Source organism: Gavialis gangeticus, unplaced genomic scaffold (assembly GCF_001723915.1).
Source record: "Gavialis gangeticus isolate Ggan-Ray unplaced genomic scaffold, GavGan_comp1, whole genome shotgun sequence".
NCBI classification, from domain to species: domain Eukaryota; kingdom Metazoa; phylum Chordata; order Crocodylia; family Gavialidae; genus Gavialis; species Gavialis gangeticus.
Window position 1 is genome coordinate 19600466 of NW_017729009.1, and position 15003 is coordinate 19615468.

The following is a 15003-nucleotide window of genomic DNA, read 5'->3' on the forward strand; positions in this document are numbered from 1 at the left end:
TAAAGAGGAAGATGTGACTCCATCAGAAGAAGCAGATATAAAGTATACAGAGACTTTCAGAGCTCAAACAAATGCACTTCAGCAGAAGGAAGGTAAAAAACTGACTACACAATACTTGTCATTTATAGTTAGAAAACAGGTGGGAATTTTATAAGGAACTTTCTCGCTGTACTTAGATTTAACTTAAGGGCAGAACTAATGTTTTGCTGAATAACGGCAGGAGGAGTAAGGCTTTTGGACTAGCTAATAAAGATGTTTTAATTAACCTAATGTCACTATGCAGGATTTTTGGAGATGCATTTTGCAGGTTACTGTACCGGTCATCCACACTTCAAGTAGCTGGCAGTGAAAAACAAAGCAAACACGAACAAAAACTTGGCTCCATAGTTAAGGTTATCCTGAGTTTCCAGCTTCAGTGGTGGGGAGCAAATGCCTCTGAGCAGGACGAGCTGCAGGTGTCGGAGCCACTCTTCCAAACGTACGGTGTTAGGGCCGGGACGATTGGAAATGGCTCCTTTCTTATCACACTTTTCAGCTTCCTGATTCAAAGGTCACAAACTTCCAATTATAGTTATGGCTTTAGAAAAGTACAGCCCAAGAGTAGGGTAGTTTTTCTTTTGGGGAGAGGTGGAAAATACAAAAAAAACCCTTCTTTAGGGGAGATCTAGAAACTCTCAATCTCCCCAGAGAAGTGCAATCCCTGAGGCTCCTTTCTCGGCCCTCCTGCGCACCCGGCTGTGACCTATCTCTTTCCCTGCTCTAGCACCAGCCCTCCCCCCCTTACCCTGTTTTGCTATTATCTGTGTGTTTCTCACAACCCAACTGTACTGGGTTGCGATAAACTTGTACAGCAAAGTCCAGCGTTTGATAGAAAAGTGAACCCTAAGAGAAGCAGTGTCTCTAAAAGTGACAAATTGCATGTATTAAGTCCGTGTCTCAGGCCTTAATGGGAGGCCAAAAGAAAATGCAGCAATGTTATTAACGGTAGAGACAATATGGAGTCTAGAAGAGGAGAAGAAAAAGTTGAGCAACAAAGCTCCTTGCTGGGCTAGTGAGGCTTTTTCTCTTTGTTGTGCTCATCCAGTGACTGTTTCCAGCTATGCCACAGTTGACCAGATTTTAGCAGGAATGGGAGAGGAAGTTGAGAGCGAGCCCAAATATCAGGGGTTGGTAGAGGTGAGAAAGCACCGTGGTAATAGGCATTTGGAGGGGAAGCTGAACAGAAGAAATGAAAAATAAACGACAGGTATGAGGGCTGCAAAAATGTGTTGCAGGAGAGAGAGACCGACAGGGCAAGTGGCCTGGTAAAAGTGGAAGGAGAGTCCTGAAAAACTAGGCATGCACAATTGAGTAGCGAGAGAGCGTTAGTGAAGGTGAGGCGTCGGAGTGCATCTATGTTTTGTGATGCCTGGGAATTAAAGCAGAAGTTTGTAAAATTGCTAATGCTGCTTTAACTGCTAACCTCCATGCTCCGCAGCTGCATGGACCTGAGATGTGCTTGAGCAGCCCCTGCTGCAAGATACTGGCACTTTTACCTGGGAAGTGTAACATCTCTGTGGGAGCACATGAATTCTGTTCTCTTCTGTGGAGTATGGAAATACTTGTCCCTGTCAACGTGGCAAGACCGTTAGAAAGCGTCTGCACCTGGGGCCCGAGATGCGGGTTCTTTAGATAGCTTCTTGTTTCCTATTTGACAGCTCTGAAGTTGCTTGAAGTCTGAAAACGCTCCATGTTTTCTCTCAATTTCTCTCTGACAGAAATAATTACTTTCTGTTTTGTGAATCTGCATGTTATATAATCTAGAGAGGAGTATGGTATTCTTTGATTGTTTAAAAGATCAACAGTGCACAGCAGTTGCATTACTGGAATTCAAACAATAGATTCAAAGGGGCTTTAGACTATAATCGTTTTTTATGTATACTGTTTGCTTTCTGACCCATGAAAAGGCAGAGAATTTGCAATTACTCTGCCATTTTTCGGCCTTTAAACAAGCATTGTTAATATTGGCTAATAAAGCTGATGTCAAGGGGAATGCTTCACTGGATGCATGCATCTAGATGAGCATATGAGCAAAGAGACGGGAGCATTTCCATTGAAAGATAGAGTAGAAATCAGGCCTACTGGGATTTTGTTCTCAACTGTACCACAGACTCACCATACTACAAATTGGTTGATATTTTGCAAAGGGCCTAACAGTTCCTGTCCAACTGCCTTAATTTGCGCAGAGTACTTAGAAGTTGTCTTATAAAAAGCCCTGCAAAACTGCAAAGTATTTTCATTTCATTTGGAAGTGGGGGGCTGTGATGAAACTGAAGAACCAAAAATGAAAATCATTGTTTTTGAGCTCGTCTAACCTGACATGTCCGTGTTGTTACAGAAGAAAAGGAGACTTTCAGTTGTGTTCTTTGCACGTTCACCTCTCTCCGAATGTCGAGCCTTAACCGCCACATGAAAATCCATTCTGATGAAAAACCCCACCTGTGCCATCTCTGCCTAAGGGCTTTCCGTACAGTTACTCTCCTGCGTAACCACATGAACACACATACAGGTAGATGCTGTGTGCAAACTTTCTTCCTTTTGCTTGGTGTCTGTTGTATCCGACTGGCCATCCAAATCAGTGGTTCTCAAACTTTTCTTTTGTGGAGCACTTGAAAATTGCTGAGGGTTTTGGTGGACCACTTAGCAGACCACTTAATAAACTTTGTTTTTTATTCAACAAATCAAAGTGCACAACTCAGATTTGAATATCAGTAGTCTTACCTTACAAGTACAGATATTCTTGATTGTTCCAGATCCTTTCTGCGGGCCACCTAACAGAGCTGGCGGACCAGTGGTGGTCTGCGGACCACCGTGTGAGACCCTCTGTTCCAAATGATTGCAAAAGCCATATTCTGGCATCAGTCCGCATTCACAACTCCCACTAGTTTCCTTGGAAGTTGTGTGCGTAGGATGTTGAAAGGGCACGGCCTATTGACGTATATCGCATTTGTGTGGAAAAATATGGATTTTAAGCAAGGAACCATTTTCAAACTAAAACCTCTCATTCCCGTACGTGTGACCTGGTCTTCCTTCTTGAATGTCTGTTGACCTGTCTCTTCCTTTCTTCATATTTAAAATGGGTAAGTCATTAAGCTTTGCGGTTCACAGAATCATAGAAAGTTAGGGTTGGAAGGGACCTCAAGAGGTCATCTAGTTCGGACTAAATGATTCGAAGCATCATTCCGACCCTAGAAACTATGAAACTATGAAGCAGGACCATCCCCGACTAGATCGTCCCAGCAAGGTGTTGTCTATCCCGGTCTTAAAAACCTCCAAGGATGGACCTGCCACCCCCTCTCTGGGTGACCTGTTCCAGTGTTTCACCACCCTCCTAGTGAGAAAATTCTTCCTAATATCCAGCCGAAACTTCTCTTGCTGCAACTTGAGCCCATTGCTCCTTGTTCTGTCATCTGCCCCCACCGAGAACAGTCCAGCTCCATCCTCTTTCAAACCCCCCTTCAAGTAGGTGAAGGCTGCTATTAAATCGCCCCTCAGTCTCCTCTTCTCTAGACTAAATAAGCCCAGTTCCCTCTGTCTTTCCTCATAAGTCATGTCCCCCAGCCCCCAAACCATTTTTGACGCCCTCCACCAGGCTCTCCAATTTGTCCACGTTCTTTCTGTAGTTTTAATAAAAGAAGTATTTTGAGACTTACGAGCTTATCTTTTGTATAAGTTAAAATATCAATGTTACAGTACTGACTTTAATATTGTATCAAGGTGTAAGTGCTGATTTACTGTAGACAAATGATTTGCCTTTCAGTACAGTTCTAAAAATGGTATATTCTTGCAGGGACCAGGCCATATAAATGCAGTGACTGTGACATGGCATTTGTGACCAGCGGTGAGCTTGCACGACACAGGCGTTATAAGCATACTCTAGAAAAGCCCTTTAAGTGCACACTGTGTAAATACTGTAGTGTAGAAGTAAGTGCAGTCCTCCTGTGTCTTTGAGCGGTATGTGTATGTTTCCAAGAGAAAGGCCCTAATCTGCTGGGAGCTCAGTGGGTTTTTACACAAATAGGTAAAAGTGGTTAACCACTGAAAAAAAGGTTTCCCTTTTTTTCCTGTTGCTTGTGTGGATCTTCCACAAAGCAGCAGGAGGGAGAAAGGGAAGGAGAACTGTGGACACTAAAATTGGGAGGGTGACTTGGGGAGGAGTGTTGATATTTGAAATCACCACTAATTTGTTTGGTGAAGTGGAGCAGGCTTTCAGTTAAGCATCGCTATGATATAAGGGGCATTTCACTAATGATTTTTATTTTCAGGCAAGCAAATTGAAGCGGCACATCCGCTCACACACAGGAGAGCGTCCTTACCACTGCTCTCTCTGTAGTTATGCTAGTAAGGATACCTATAAGCTGAAAAGACACATGATAACTCATTCAGGTAAGTCTTTGTTATGTCACATGAATCATATCTATTTTATGCTAGGACTGCTTTTTATTAGGACTCATTCCAGCCTCTCAAACTTGTTGCAACTTTGCGTGGCCAGTTTTTCTCTTCCATAGAGATTTGTTATCCTACTAAAAATATGAAAAAAGTGCCGTTTTAAAATTGTTGGGATTTTTTTCAGCGCTATTTTTAAGAATTTGAGCAATAAATTATTGTAATAGTTTATTTGTCTGGTTTTTTAAGCCAAGATGTTTTCGTCTGAGAAGTATGTTTAGCATCTGCTTGGGTGTCCTTGGCTCCGTGGACCAAGTTTTCAGCTGTGTACTACATTTAGTGACTTTTACACAGCGCATCTGACAGCCGGGAGGATTAAAAAAAGAAGGTCATTCCAGAACGTAGGCCTTATTGCGGCCTAAATTGGGGCTTCCCTGTAAAGACCTGAAGATTAGAAAATATGCTAGAGAGCAGGACTGAGTTCTTATCAGTGTTGGCGATACTGCGTTTTCCTTTATTCATCATAGTAAACAGCATGAGAGAGGAATGAATTCAGAATTAATACATTACTAAAACAGCTATGCCAATGGCCCTGCACCATTATTAGTTCTTCCTGCAGCTTCTGTTGGCCAAGGTTGTTTGCCAGAATCACCTGGCAGCTAGTTTCGACTTCAGGTGTGATGTTAGTAAGATTCTGCAGAGGCACAGGGGTTCATGTTGCTGGATCATGGCTGTTGGCACCTGTAGGATGCTGAATACATATATATGCACACATGTAACTGCTAAATATTTATTAATTTGCAACCCTTCTTGCTCTCCTGTAGGTGAAAAACCATATCAGTGTTATGTTTGTCAGGCAAGATTCACACAAAGTGGCACCATGAAAATCCACATATTGCAGAAGCATAGTGAAAATGTACCAAGACATCAGTGTCCACATTGTGAGACAGTTATTGCAAGGAAAAGTGACTTACGTGAGTTTGGACTTAAGAAAGAAACAATCAGTGTGAAATCCGTAGGGAATTAGCGGTAACATTAATGTCACGTTCTTACAGTTCGTACTGCTATCAGAAGTGTAATACTTTGACTGAGTGTCTATCAATAACTAAAGTATTTCCCAGAAAAAGAACTCATTTATTTCATTAGGTAACTTTCTCTTGCTTAAGAGGTGTGGTGCCATCTAGCGGGTGAAGTATATTGGTACATTTGTGATGCTGAACTGTAGAGATGATGTTAACCTGTAACACTTACCTGCAACGTTACCCATCATGTTTTAAGAATCCATTCTCTACAAGGGCAGAGGTAGGTAACATGTAGTCACTAAGGGTGTTCATAGACATGCTGTGGGGGGCGCTTGAGTTAGCGCAGCTCCGGGAGCCATGCTGATTTAAAGTGCCCAGAGCATCACATGTATGCTGAAAAATGGCAGTGGGGTGCTTTGAACTAAAGCTCCTCGAATGAGCAAAACAAGAACGAAATCATGCATGTTTTGCAAGACTCGTCCTGGATCAATAGTACAGAAAAGCATATTTCTCTTGCTAGATAAACTTGTAACCTTTGTTTCATTCCTGGATGCTCTGATTAAAGCGTTATGTACAGTCTAGACAGATCCATCATATTTCAACCCAGAGAGAAAGTTTTATTGCTAGATACTCTGATTACAGAATTGCACGCACTTCTACCATATATAGAAATGACAACTTTTTGTTCTGTTTGAGTAATGCTGGAGTCCGCTCGAGTGCGGTAATTTCCACGCTCCAGCAGACTCGATTCTAACGCGTCGGAGCAGCCTCCCTGCACGTGTAGAGAAGCCCTAAGTACTGCTCAGCACTCAGTTTCCCCGCACCACTTGTACAGCCCCTGAGTCTGTGCTTCTCCCAATCTGGGGTGTAAAATAAAAAAGGATGCGTTAGTCTGGGTTCGAGCTGGAGATGTAAAGATCAGCTTTTACTCTGGCACTTGTGTCTGTCCTTGACCATTTTTGTCTAACTTGAGAATTTCTGAGTGCATGGCCATGGATCTTGAAATGGTACAAACAGCCCCATCCTCCTCAATTCCAGCCCATGGGCCAGATCCAGCCAGTGGTCAATATGCATGACAGCCCTGCTTTAAACTGATGAATTATTTTCCGGTTTTCTAATATGCGTGTGACAAGTCAGATGATAGTACACAATGAATAGAAATGACCTCTAACTTCTTAGCTCTTTTTTCCAAGAAGCAGAAAGTGAGCCATTATATTTCAAACATAAATCAATCTGGTTTAGATGCATAAATTCTGTATGTTGCTCATGGATTTTCTCCTTCATCTCTTAGTAATATCGTTATGGTAATGGTGTATGTACAGGTTATATACTTAATATAAGGGAAAATTGTCTGTCATGCAGACCAAAATTGTTCCAATTTATACAAACCAACATGCTTTTGTGAGAATTATGATAATACTAACTCTGTAAATTACTCTGCATCTGAAAAAGTACTTCATTCACATACCAATAAAGGTATCAGAATTCATATTTTTCACCTCTAATTTGATGCTTTTTTCCTAGAAATGTGAACATCTCAGCAAAATAAGGTTTCATTAGCAAATCACTATACTATAAATAAAATTTATTTGTGATGGATAAGTTGGTATAATTGGTAATTACCAGCAAAAGCTCTACAGAAAAGCCAAGATTTTCAAAGCTGCGAGTCTAATGTTGGGGTGGTAACTGCATATTTAGGTACCAGGTAGTGTCTGTCTGCTCGGGTGGTTAATATCCCACAACTCTTTTTAAGGTTAGTACTGTTTGGGTTTTTTTGCAAAATGCCATAGACTCATCATCAAAATGTTGTGTACATAGACATAATTTGATAGGTTCCCAGTGTTTGTGCATGTTGGATTGAGTAGGAGGGGGGCAAGTTTTAACAGGTAGTTAGGTACCCAAACATCCAGATATAGACCTAGTGATCTGCTCAAATGCACCTAAGCAGCAAACTCCCAGTGAAATCAATTAAATACCCATGTATTAAACTAGAAACAGAATAGATGTTCAGTGTGGAATGACTGTTGATTTTATCTTTTTTCAAAGAATGTCCCCTAGCAAATGCCAGTTGATCAGCAAAAGACCCCATATGTCTGCAGGTACCAAGTTACAATAAACATCACTTGGTGCTAGACTTTCAAAGGAGCTTAGGTATGCAACAACGGGCATGGACACGAGTGACATTGTCATGCAGTCGGCCCCCTGAAGCACTCTACAGGCATGCACAGCTGCAGAGCACTTTAAAAGGGCCGGATACCACAACAATCTGAACCTCATTACATGAGGGTTCAGATGAAGGTGCTCTAAAGCAGAGTGCTTTCGTTGACTTATGTCAGCACACGCCAAGAGCAGGGCAGCCCAGCCCTGCTCCCAGCACTGTCTTCAGAATGGGAGGAGGGGAAGGCAGCAGAGGGAGATCCATCTGGGGCTTGCCAAAACTTCCCTGGGGGGTGAGGCAGATGGACTGGAGGCCTCCCTCCACTCCCTGTTGGGTCCAGGGTATCAGTGTAACTCATGGCACTCCATGAGTTGCAGTGGGGAGCTGCATGTCTGTCAGCACCCAGTGAAAACAGATGCCTGTTAGAATTTTTAAAAACACATGGGCAGCCTAAATGCTTATTTTTGGTTCAAATCAGTAGGACTTAGGCATGCAATCTGTTTAAACACTTTGTTGAGCCCCATTAGGTGCCTTTCAGCATCTTTGGGTGCTTTTGTTTTTGTAGAAAATTTGGCCTTTGTGCCTCTTCTCCCATCTCCTGTTACGTAGTTCTTGACTCATAAGTTGGTGCCAATAGTTGTGGTTTCAGCTCCTCTAAAGGAAGCATGAGAGATTCTTTTTGTATTTTCTTCCGGGCCTGTGCATAGTACAGCACTTTCCCCTGACACAGAATTAAAAAAAATATGTATTTTCACCTATCCAAGTCCTGAACATAAAGGTCTCCAAAACTGTTTTAGGTGTCCACTTACGAAACCTGCATTCCCACCTGGCTGTGGCCTTGAAGTGCAGTTACTGTGAAGCAGTCTTCCACGAGCGCTACGCTCTCATTCAGCACAAGAAAACGCATAGAAACGAGAAGAAATTCAAATGTGATCAGTGCAGCTATGCGTGCAAGCAGGTATTCAAATTAACTGGGGTGGGATTGTTTATTCATTTGATGCTTTCCTGAGGTTGGTTGGCTTTGAGGATGTATTTCCTTTGATCATCATAACATTATACTTCCTTTGATCATCATAAAATTATTTGTAATGACAATATAAGTAAAGTACTTTCAGTTATCTGTGCAAGATAAACAGTTCGTAAATGAATGATAAAATAGTAATACAAGTCTTGTTGCTTATGATAAATCTTTCATACATTATCTGTTTGGAACTAGAAAGTACAACCTATCAATATTCGCTCACAGTGTAACAAAAATAAAATACTTATTCTTGTCTTGTTCATAGCATTCAGCAGTACATACAAAATAATTTCAAACTAGACTGAAACATCTAAAAAGGAAATGTGTGCTATTTAGCATTGCATGATTTAGACACTATGAGGAAAGATTGGGAATAGGGTATAGAAGGAATTGGGTATAGAATATTGTATTCTTTGCCCAGTTCATTTTCAGTATTAGTGTTTGACCCCTAATCTCATCATTCACAGCAAATTTCAACCTATATCTTCCTGATAAGGCCCAGAGCTTTAGAAACATATTCTGTAGCTTTGGTTATACTCTCAGCAAGACTAGGCTTCATTGGGCATCGGCCAAAACAAACCTGACTCGGTATCATTGGGAAGTGTTCTTGGATCTTTCTGTTCCATGAAGTAATTTTTCTTGCATCTAAAAAAGCAAGGACTAAATCATTATGCATGTTTTGCAAGACTTCCTGGATCAATAGTATAGGAAAGCGTATTTTTCTTGCTAGATAAACTTGTAACCTTTATTTCATTCCTGGATGCTCTCATTAAAGAGTTATGTACAGCCTAGACAGATCCATCATATTTCAACGCAGAGATACAGTTTTATTGCTAGATACTCCGATTACAGAATTGCACGCCGTTCAACTATATATAAAAATGACACATTTTTGTTCTGTTGGCTTGAATTTAGGAATCTGTCATGGTTAAAGATTGAAATATGCAGGCTCTGTTCTACAGAATATTATTTGTTCATCAGTGTATTAACCCAATTAATGCCTTTACTTTAGTCGCATGTGAAGTGGCATTTATATAACTAATACACATGAGCACTGTTAAAATCTTCACAGCCAAAGTGCGAACTGCTTCCCCAGTCAAGATAGGCTCCAAAGTGATCTCCTCTCTAGAGTTGGTTGAAGAGATACTTCACTGTTCCTCTAGCTCCAACCCTTCATAGTCCTACCCAGATCCTGATGAAGCTTTGATGCATCCGAATAGCAGCACCCAGTTGCAGATGCTACACTTCTCTAGTGCCTGGGCTATTACAGATTCCTTAGCTTCCCCCACCACCAACTCCTCATCATGGATCTGATGCTTCAGTACCTGCACCAGCTGCTATGCCAAGACCTGGTGCACCTGTTACGCCATCCTGTCCACCGGTATCAAAATCTTGCTTTCCCAGCCTCTGTCAGTGCTGATCCCAAATCTGCCAGTCCCAGAAACACCGACTCTGAGCAGGAATGCAGTTTTGTTTCTAGATCTGCCCCCAGCCCTGGGAGCAGTCTTCTCAGGAGACTTTCTGTAATTCTGAGAGTGACTGATTTTCTAGCGGGGGCCTTAACTCACCACATCTCTGACGATAAAAATAACACTTTTCAAAAGAAGGCCAAAATAATTCACTCTTGTCTTGTTTTTATGGAAAGGTGTTTTTTTTTTGATCCACCCGTTCTTTAAATCACTGAGAAAAATAACTTGAGATAACTGACATATTTGAGAGACCTGCAATTTTTTACTATTTAAGGTAAATTGAAAAATTGAAGGAAATATAAACTAAGTGTTGGTGGGGCCCCCCCTTCACCTTTGCTTTGGGCTCTGATTATTTCAGGTATCTCTGAGATCATGCGGTAACACCCTGGTTCTAGTCAAGTCACTGGAGAAGAAAAATCCTGCTCTTTCGATTTTGCTCGCTATTTGTGCATAGTGGAGCAGATTAAGGACCATCTTCGGTGTTTTGCAACATCTTTACACTCTAAGGGTGCCTGTACACAAGCATGGAGGCTGCTCCAAAACACTGTAATTACAGCACTTCAGAGCAGGCTTGATTAATCAAGCCTGCTGGAGCGTGGTAATCACCATGCTCCAGCAGCCTCCCGTGGCTCGTGCTTCAGTGTCCCCACACTTCAGTTAAGCCTGTTTGACGAGCTTTAGTTCAAGTGCCCTCTGCCATTTTAAAGCGCGGGGACACTGATACACGAGAGCGCTATGGCACGTTAATTAGAGTGGCTCTCAGAGGTGCTCTAATTAAAGCACCGGCCACACACACACCTCCGGAGCATGTGTAAAAGTGTCCTAACTCTTGCCTTTGCCGGTGTATGTCACAAAGCTACCTGGAGTTCTGTTTTAAACACGCTTCTTCTCTTTGTTTTAGGAACGACATTTGATCGTGCATAAGCGCATCCACACTGGCGAGAAGCCCTTCATTTGTCTGTGTTGCAGTAAATGTTTCCGACAGAAGCAGCTTCTGACTGTTCATTTCAGGAAATACCATGATTCTGATTTTAAACCAACAGTTTTTGAGTGTCCTAAGTGTGGCAAGAGCTACTCACGCTGGGTAAGAGTCTTCTTTTAAGGGACCCCGATGCAGATAATTTTAGTTAAGTGCTGTGTGTCACACTGCCGTAAGGGACGGAGAGTAAGAAACAGTCTCCTGACTGAACTGTTAACAGTTAACTCCTTGCTGCCAAGTCCACAGTAATTTCTCTCCAGACCTTGAATGAAAGAGTTAAAACAGATCCAGTAATTTATGTTAAATGGGCAAGGTGTTTCATAGATTGGTACAGCGCAAGTTGTGTAATGCATGTAATCTACTGGGAATAATTGAAAAAGAGAATAAGAAACAAATCCCTGATGGTAAAAAAGGATAGACAGAAGAAACTAAGAAAATATGTGAAGTAGAAAATGTAAGGAATAGTTCTACAGTATGAGTAGGAAAATAATAATCCTGTTCCTATCAGTAAAGCTTGTATCTCTGCCAGTGCAATTACCACAGAGAATGTTGTACGAGACCTATCACTGCTGTGGGACTTGGGAATATAATTATTTCTCAAGCCTTCAGAACAGGCTTTCCAAACCTGATATTCTGTATGTAAAACCATATTGTTCATGTGTGAATCCAACAAAAAAGTAGTTGTTGCCCATCTTCAGTATAATGATTTAAATGTAAGAGTTCATAGTAAAAAAACTACAGAAGTTTGATAAGTTGCTGATATGATTTAAGTTTTTCTAGTTTTCCAAAGCTTATTCTTTAAAACGTTGACATGTTTGTCTTTTTGCATTTGAAAGTGCATTAATACCAGAATCATATGTATATGTTTTATTATCCTGACAGAGTAACATGCATAAGCATGCTGAAACCTGTGGATTTACGAGAGCAAACGCTGTTAGATCCAGCAAAGGAAGCAAGGGTAAAAAGAAGAGATGTAGGAGCCTAGAATATGCTAAGCAAGAAGGTAATCGGTTAAGAAGTTAGAATGTAGTTGTGTAAATTAGAATTGCCGATAAAAGGCGAAAGCAATGAATTTCCTCCTGCAATTTAATTAATGTTTCACAATGAAGCTAATTTAAGTGATAATAATGGAAGAATGTTTCAGAAACGTGTGTGTGTGTGTGTGGTCCCAGTCATCTGGGGGGGGGGGGCATTGCTCAGTTGTTAATATTGGAGCTATGGTTCACCTGCTCCCACAAATCTCCCAGTCTCCCTGCCCAGATGTCACAAATGGTTTTTCTCCTTCTGTTAGGGAGGGTAGAAAGCATCACCACTACATAAGCCACTGCAGGTTCTCCCCTGCAGAGTGTTGCATGTGCAATTTGACAGCGCAGTCTGCAATTTGACAGAGTCCAGACTAAAACCTCGGAGCTGGTGAAGCCAAGCATCTCCCATTTGTGACACTTGCACTGAAGTATGGCTGGAAAGCTAATGCATCTGGGTTGGTGATAAAGTTACCATTTTAAGAGAGCTGTGATTCTGCAGGACAAGATGGTAGCCATCACAAGAAAGCTCTGGTTCATCACATCACTGCCTGCTTCATTAGACCTTTTATTAAGCACATGTAGATGACACCTTGCTTGCTCTGTTGGCAGGCAGCTGGCTCTGATGTAGGGATAATGCCCTTGGGATACCATTTCACAACATGAAGGTTGTTAGACTGGAGCTTTTCCAGGTTTGATGAATGTGTATCTATGTGAGTTGTCAACAGGTGGGTTTACCACTAGCAACCCACTCACTGGCAAAGCAGCAACGGTTGTTGCTGAAGATTTGAGAAATGCCTTATTCTTAGAAATAAATGGTTGTAGTTGTGTATCTGCAGTACTTAGACTTTTCTGCTGGTGTTGTCCACATGCTATATGAAAACTTCTCTGGATCTTGAGGAACTCTTGGGACTGCACTCTTCCTCTTTCCCTGCATCACTTGCCTTCCAGATATTGCATATGATCACTTACTTAAAAGAATTTTAATTTGTTTGCTCTGGTTAAAAGTTGGTGTGGGGTGTGTGTATGGTTGATCATTTGCTGCTGTTGAAAATTAATGGAGACATTAAAAACAAATCCCGTATGCCGTGGATATGAGAAGTATGGTGGTATCCAGTTAAATAGGACCATAGGAAAGTAAGGCTGGAAGGGACCTCTTGAGGTCACCTAGTCCATCACCCTGCCTTTAAGACTGTTTAAAATAAAAGATACTGTGATACACTACATAAACTACCATTCCATTCTTAAATCCCCTACAATTAAAATCTTAAAATGTAATTTCCCCTACAGACTTGCTGCCCCTTACAAAGCACAGAATTTTTGCATAAATTCTTCTAGTATTTAATTCTTGCTGTACTGAATAATTGTGATACTTTTCTTTCCTGCCAAGCTGTTGATCAGGGATCATTCCAAGACGCTTCCATTATGAACATGGAGGATTGTGGCACTGAGATTGTTCCTGTCACATATGACATAGAAATGACTACCCCAAGGGAGCAGAAAACAGAAATGACATGTGAAATGCTCTTCAACACGATGGACAAATAAAGCATGTTCTGGTTTCTCATTGTTGCTACTGCACAGAATAGCAGTCTGCAGCCTAGCACAAAGTTTGTAAGCATGTTTAGGGAACCAAGCTGCACCAGGTACTAGTTTCAAGGTCCTCCTATCTTTTTTCTACCATGATATACTGCACATCTTTGATAGAAGTTGCTAGAAAATGGTCCTCTAGAGTTGCCATGTGGTCAAACATATTTGCATGAGTCTTGAGGAAAAAGCACAAATTTTCCAATTAACTGGAATTGGTTTCCGTTTTTGTCATTGATCTTCCAGATTTATTTGCAGAATTGCCTGCAGATTTTTATTCCTCACTAGTTCTGTTCTTGTCCAGTTCAGCACTTCATCATATTTACACATGCCTTGGTTGAACACGTCGAGAAAGGCAATATAACTCTGATGCAAGAATCATTCTGAGGATCCGAACAGTCTCTGGCTACTGTTGTGTAGTTGGCTAAAAGCATACATTTTTTTCAAAACCTTTGAGCTGTGCTAGCCATCTGAGAACCTTGTCAAAAGTGTGTTGTAATATCATTCTTTTTACAGTACACTTTTAATATGCTAACTTTAAAGATGCTTCCAGTAAAGTATAAGAGAACCCATACAGCCAAGCCTTGGAAAGCCAAGGGCCAGCTTCCTCTTTCATGTATCTTACACAAGCGTAAACCATTGATTTTTATTACTCTTGAGATCATATGGCAGTATGAGAGGAAGCTCATACCCCTGTGGTTTTTGGTTGGTTGTTAGTACCTTACAGCTGCTTTGAGATTTTGTGCAAGAAGCTGTAATAGAGGTAAAATAGCAAATAGTTGGTGTTTTATATTGTTTTGTTACCTTTTTATCACTTGTTCTTTTTTATTGTTTGTATGATTACAAAAATGATTTTGTACACCTGATCCAAGGCTCACTGATGTCAGTGGAGAAGCTCCCATTAAATTTTAAGAGCTGTGGATTGGGCTTCCCTAGTAAGGTATGCTTGTGTTCAGAAATGGTGGGGAGTACTTTTTAGAAAAAAAGAAAGCATTGAACACATCACTTTAACCTGTTTGTAAGAATTGTTGTTTGTATACCAGTTTTACTACTTAGCCTTCACAATTGATAAACATGTTAAAATGATTAGTGATGGTACTATTGATTGTTACTGTTAGTTGACTGAATACAGTTACCATTGCTGCAGTAATTAATTTTTGCTGTCATTTAAAAATACTCTTTGAAAGCTTGCTCATAAAATTTTAAATTTCTACTTTCAAAATATTAAAAACATTTTCAGAATATTTTTCAGTGCTAATATTTTTGTTTTACTGTTCATGATAGCCAAGTACCAGTAGTGCCATACAAGGCGGGTCATAT

General features: G+C 40.9%; 1 protein-coding gene across 2 annotated transcripts; it reads left to right on the forward strand.

Annotated features, from left to right (window-relative positions):
* The first annotated feature begins 8 nt into the window (after positions 1-8).
* CTCFL (CCCTC-binding factor like) lies at positions 9-13895 on the forward strand. Of its 2 annotated transcripts, none has more exons than XM_019510198.1 (9): positions 9-92; positions 2378-2548; positions 3830-3963; positions 4305-4425; positions 5250-5399; positions 8403-8563; positions 10997-11179; positions 11957-12077; positions 13487-13895. In XM_019510198.1, the coding sequence occupies exons 2-9, from the start codon at positions 2428-2430 to the stop codon at positions 13642-13644; spliced, it is 1149 nt and encodes a 382-aa protein (XP_019365743.1). In that variant the 5' UTR covers positions 9-92; positions 2378-2427; the 3' UTR covers positions 13645-13895. The 2 variants fall into 2 exon arrangements, with proteins under 2 accessions (XP_019365743.1, XP_019365744.1); XM_019510199.1 differs by having other exon boundaries at positions 14-92; positions 2381-2548.
* Positions 13896-15003: the final 1108 nt, after the last annotated feature.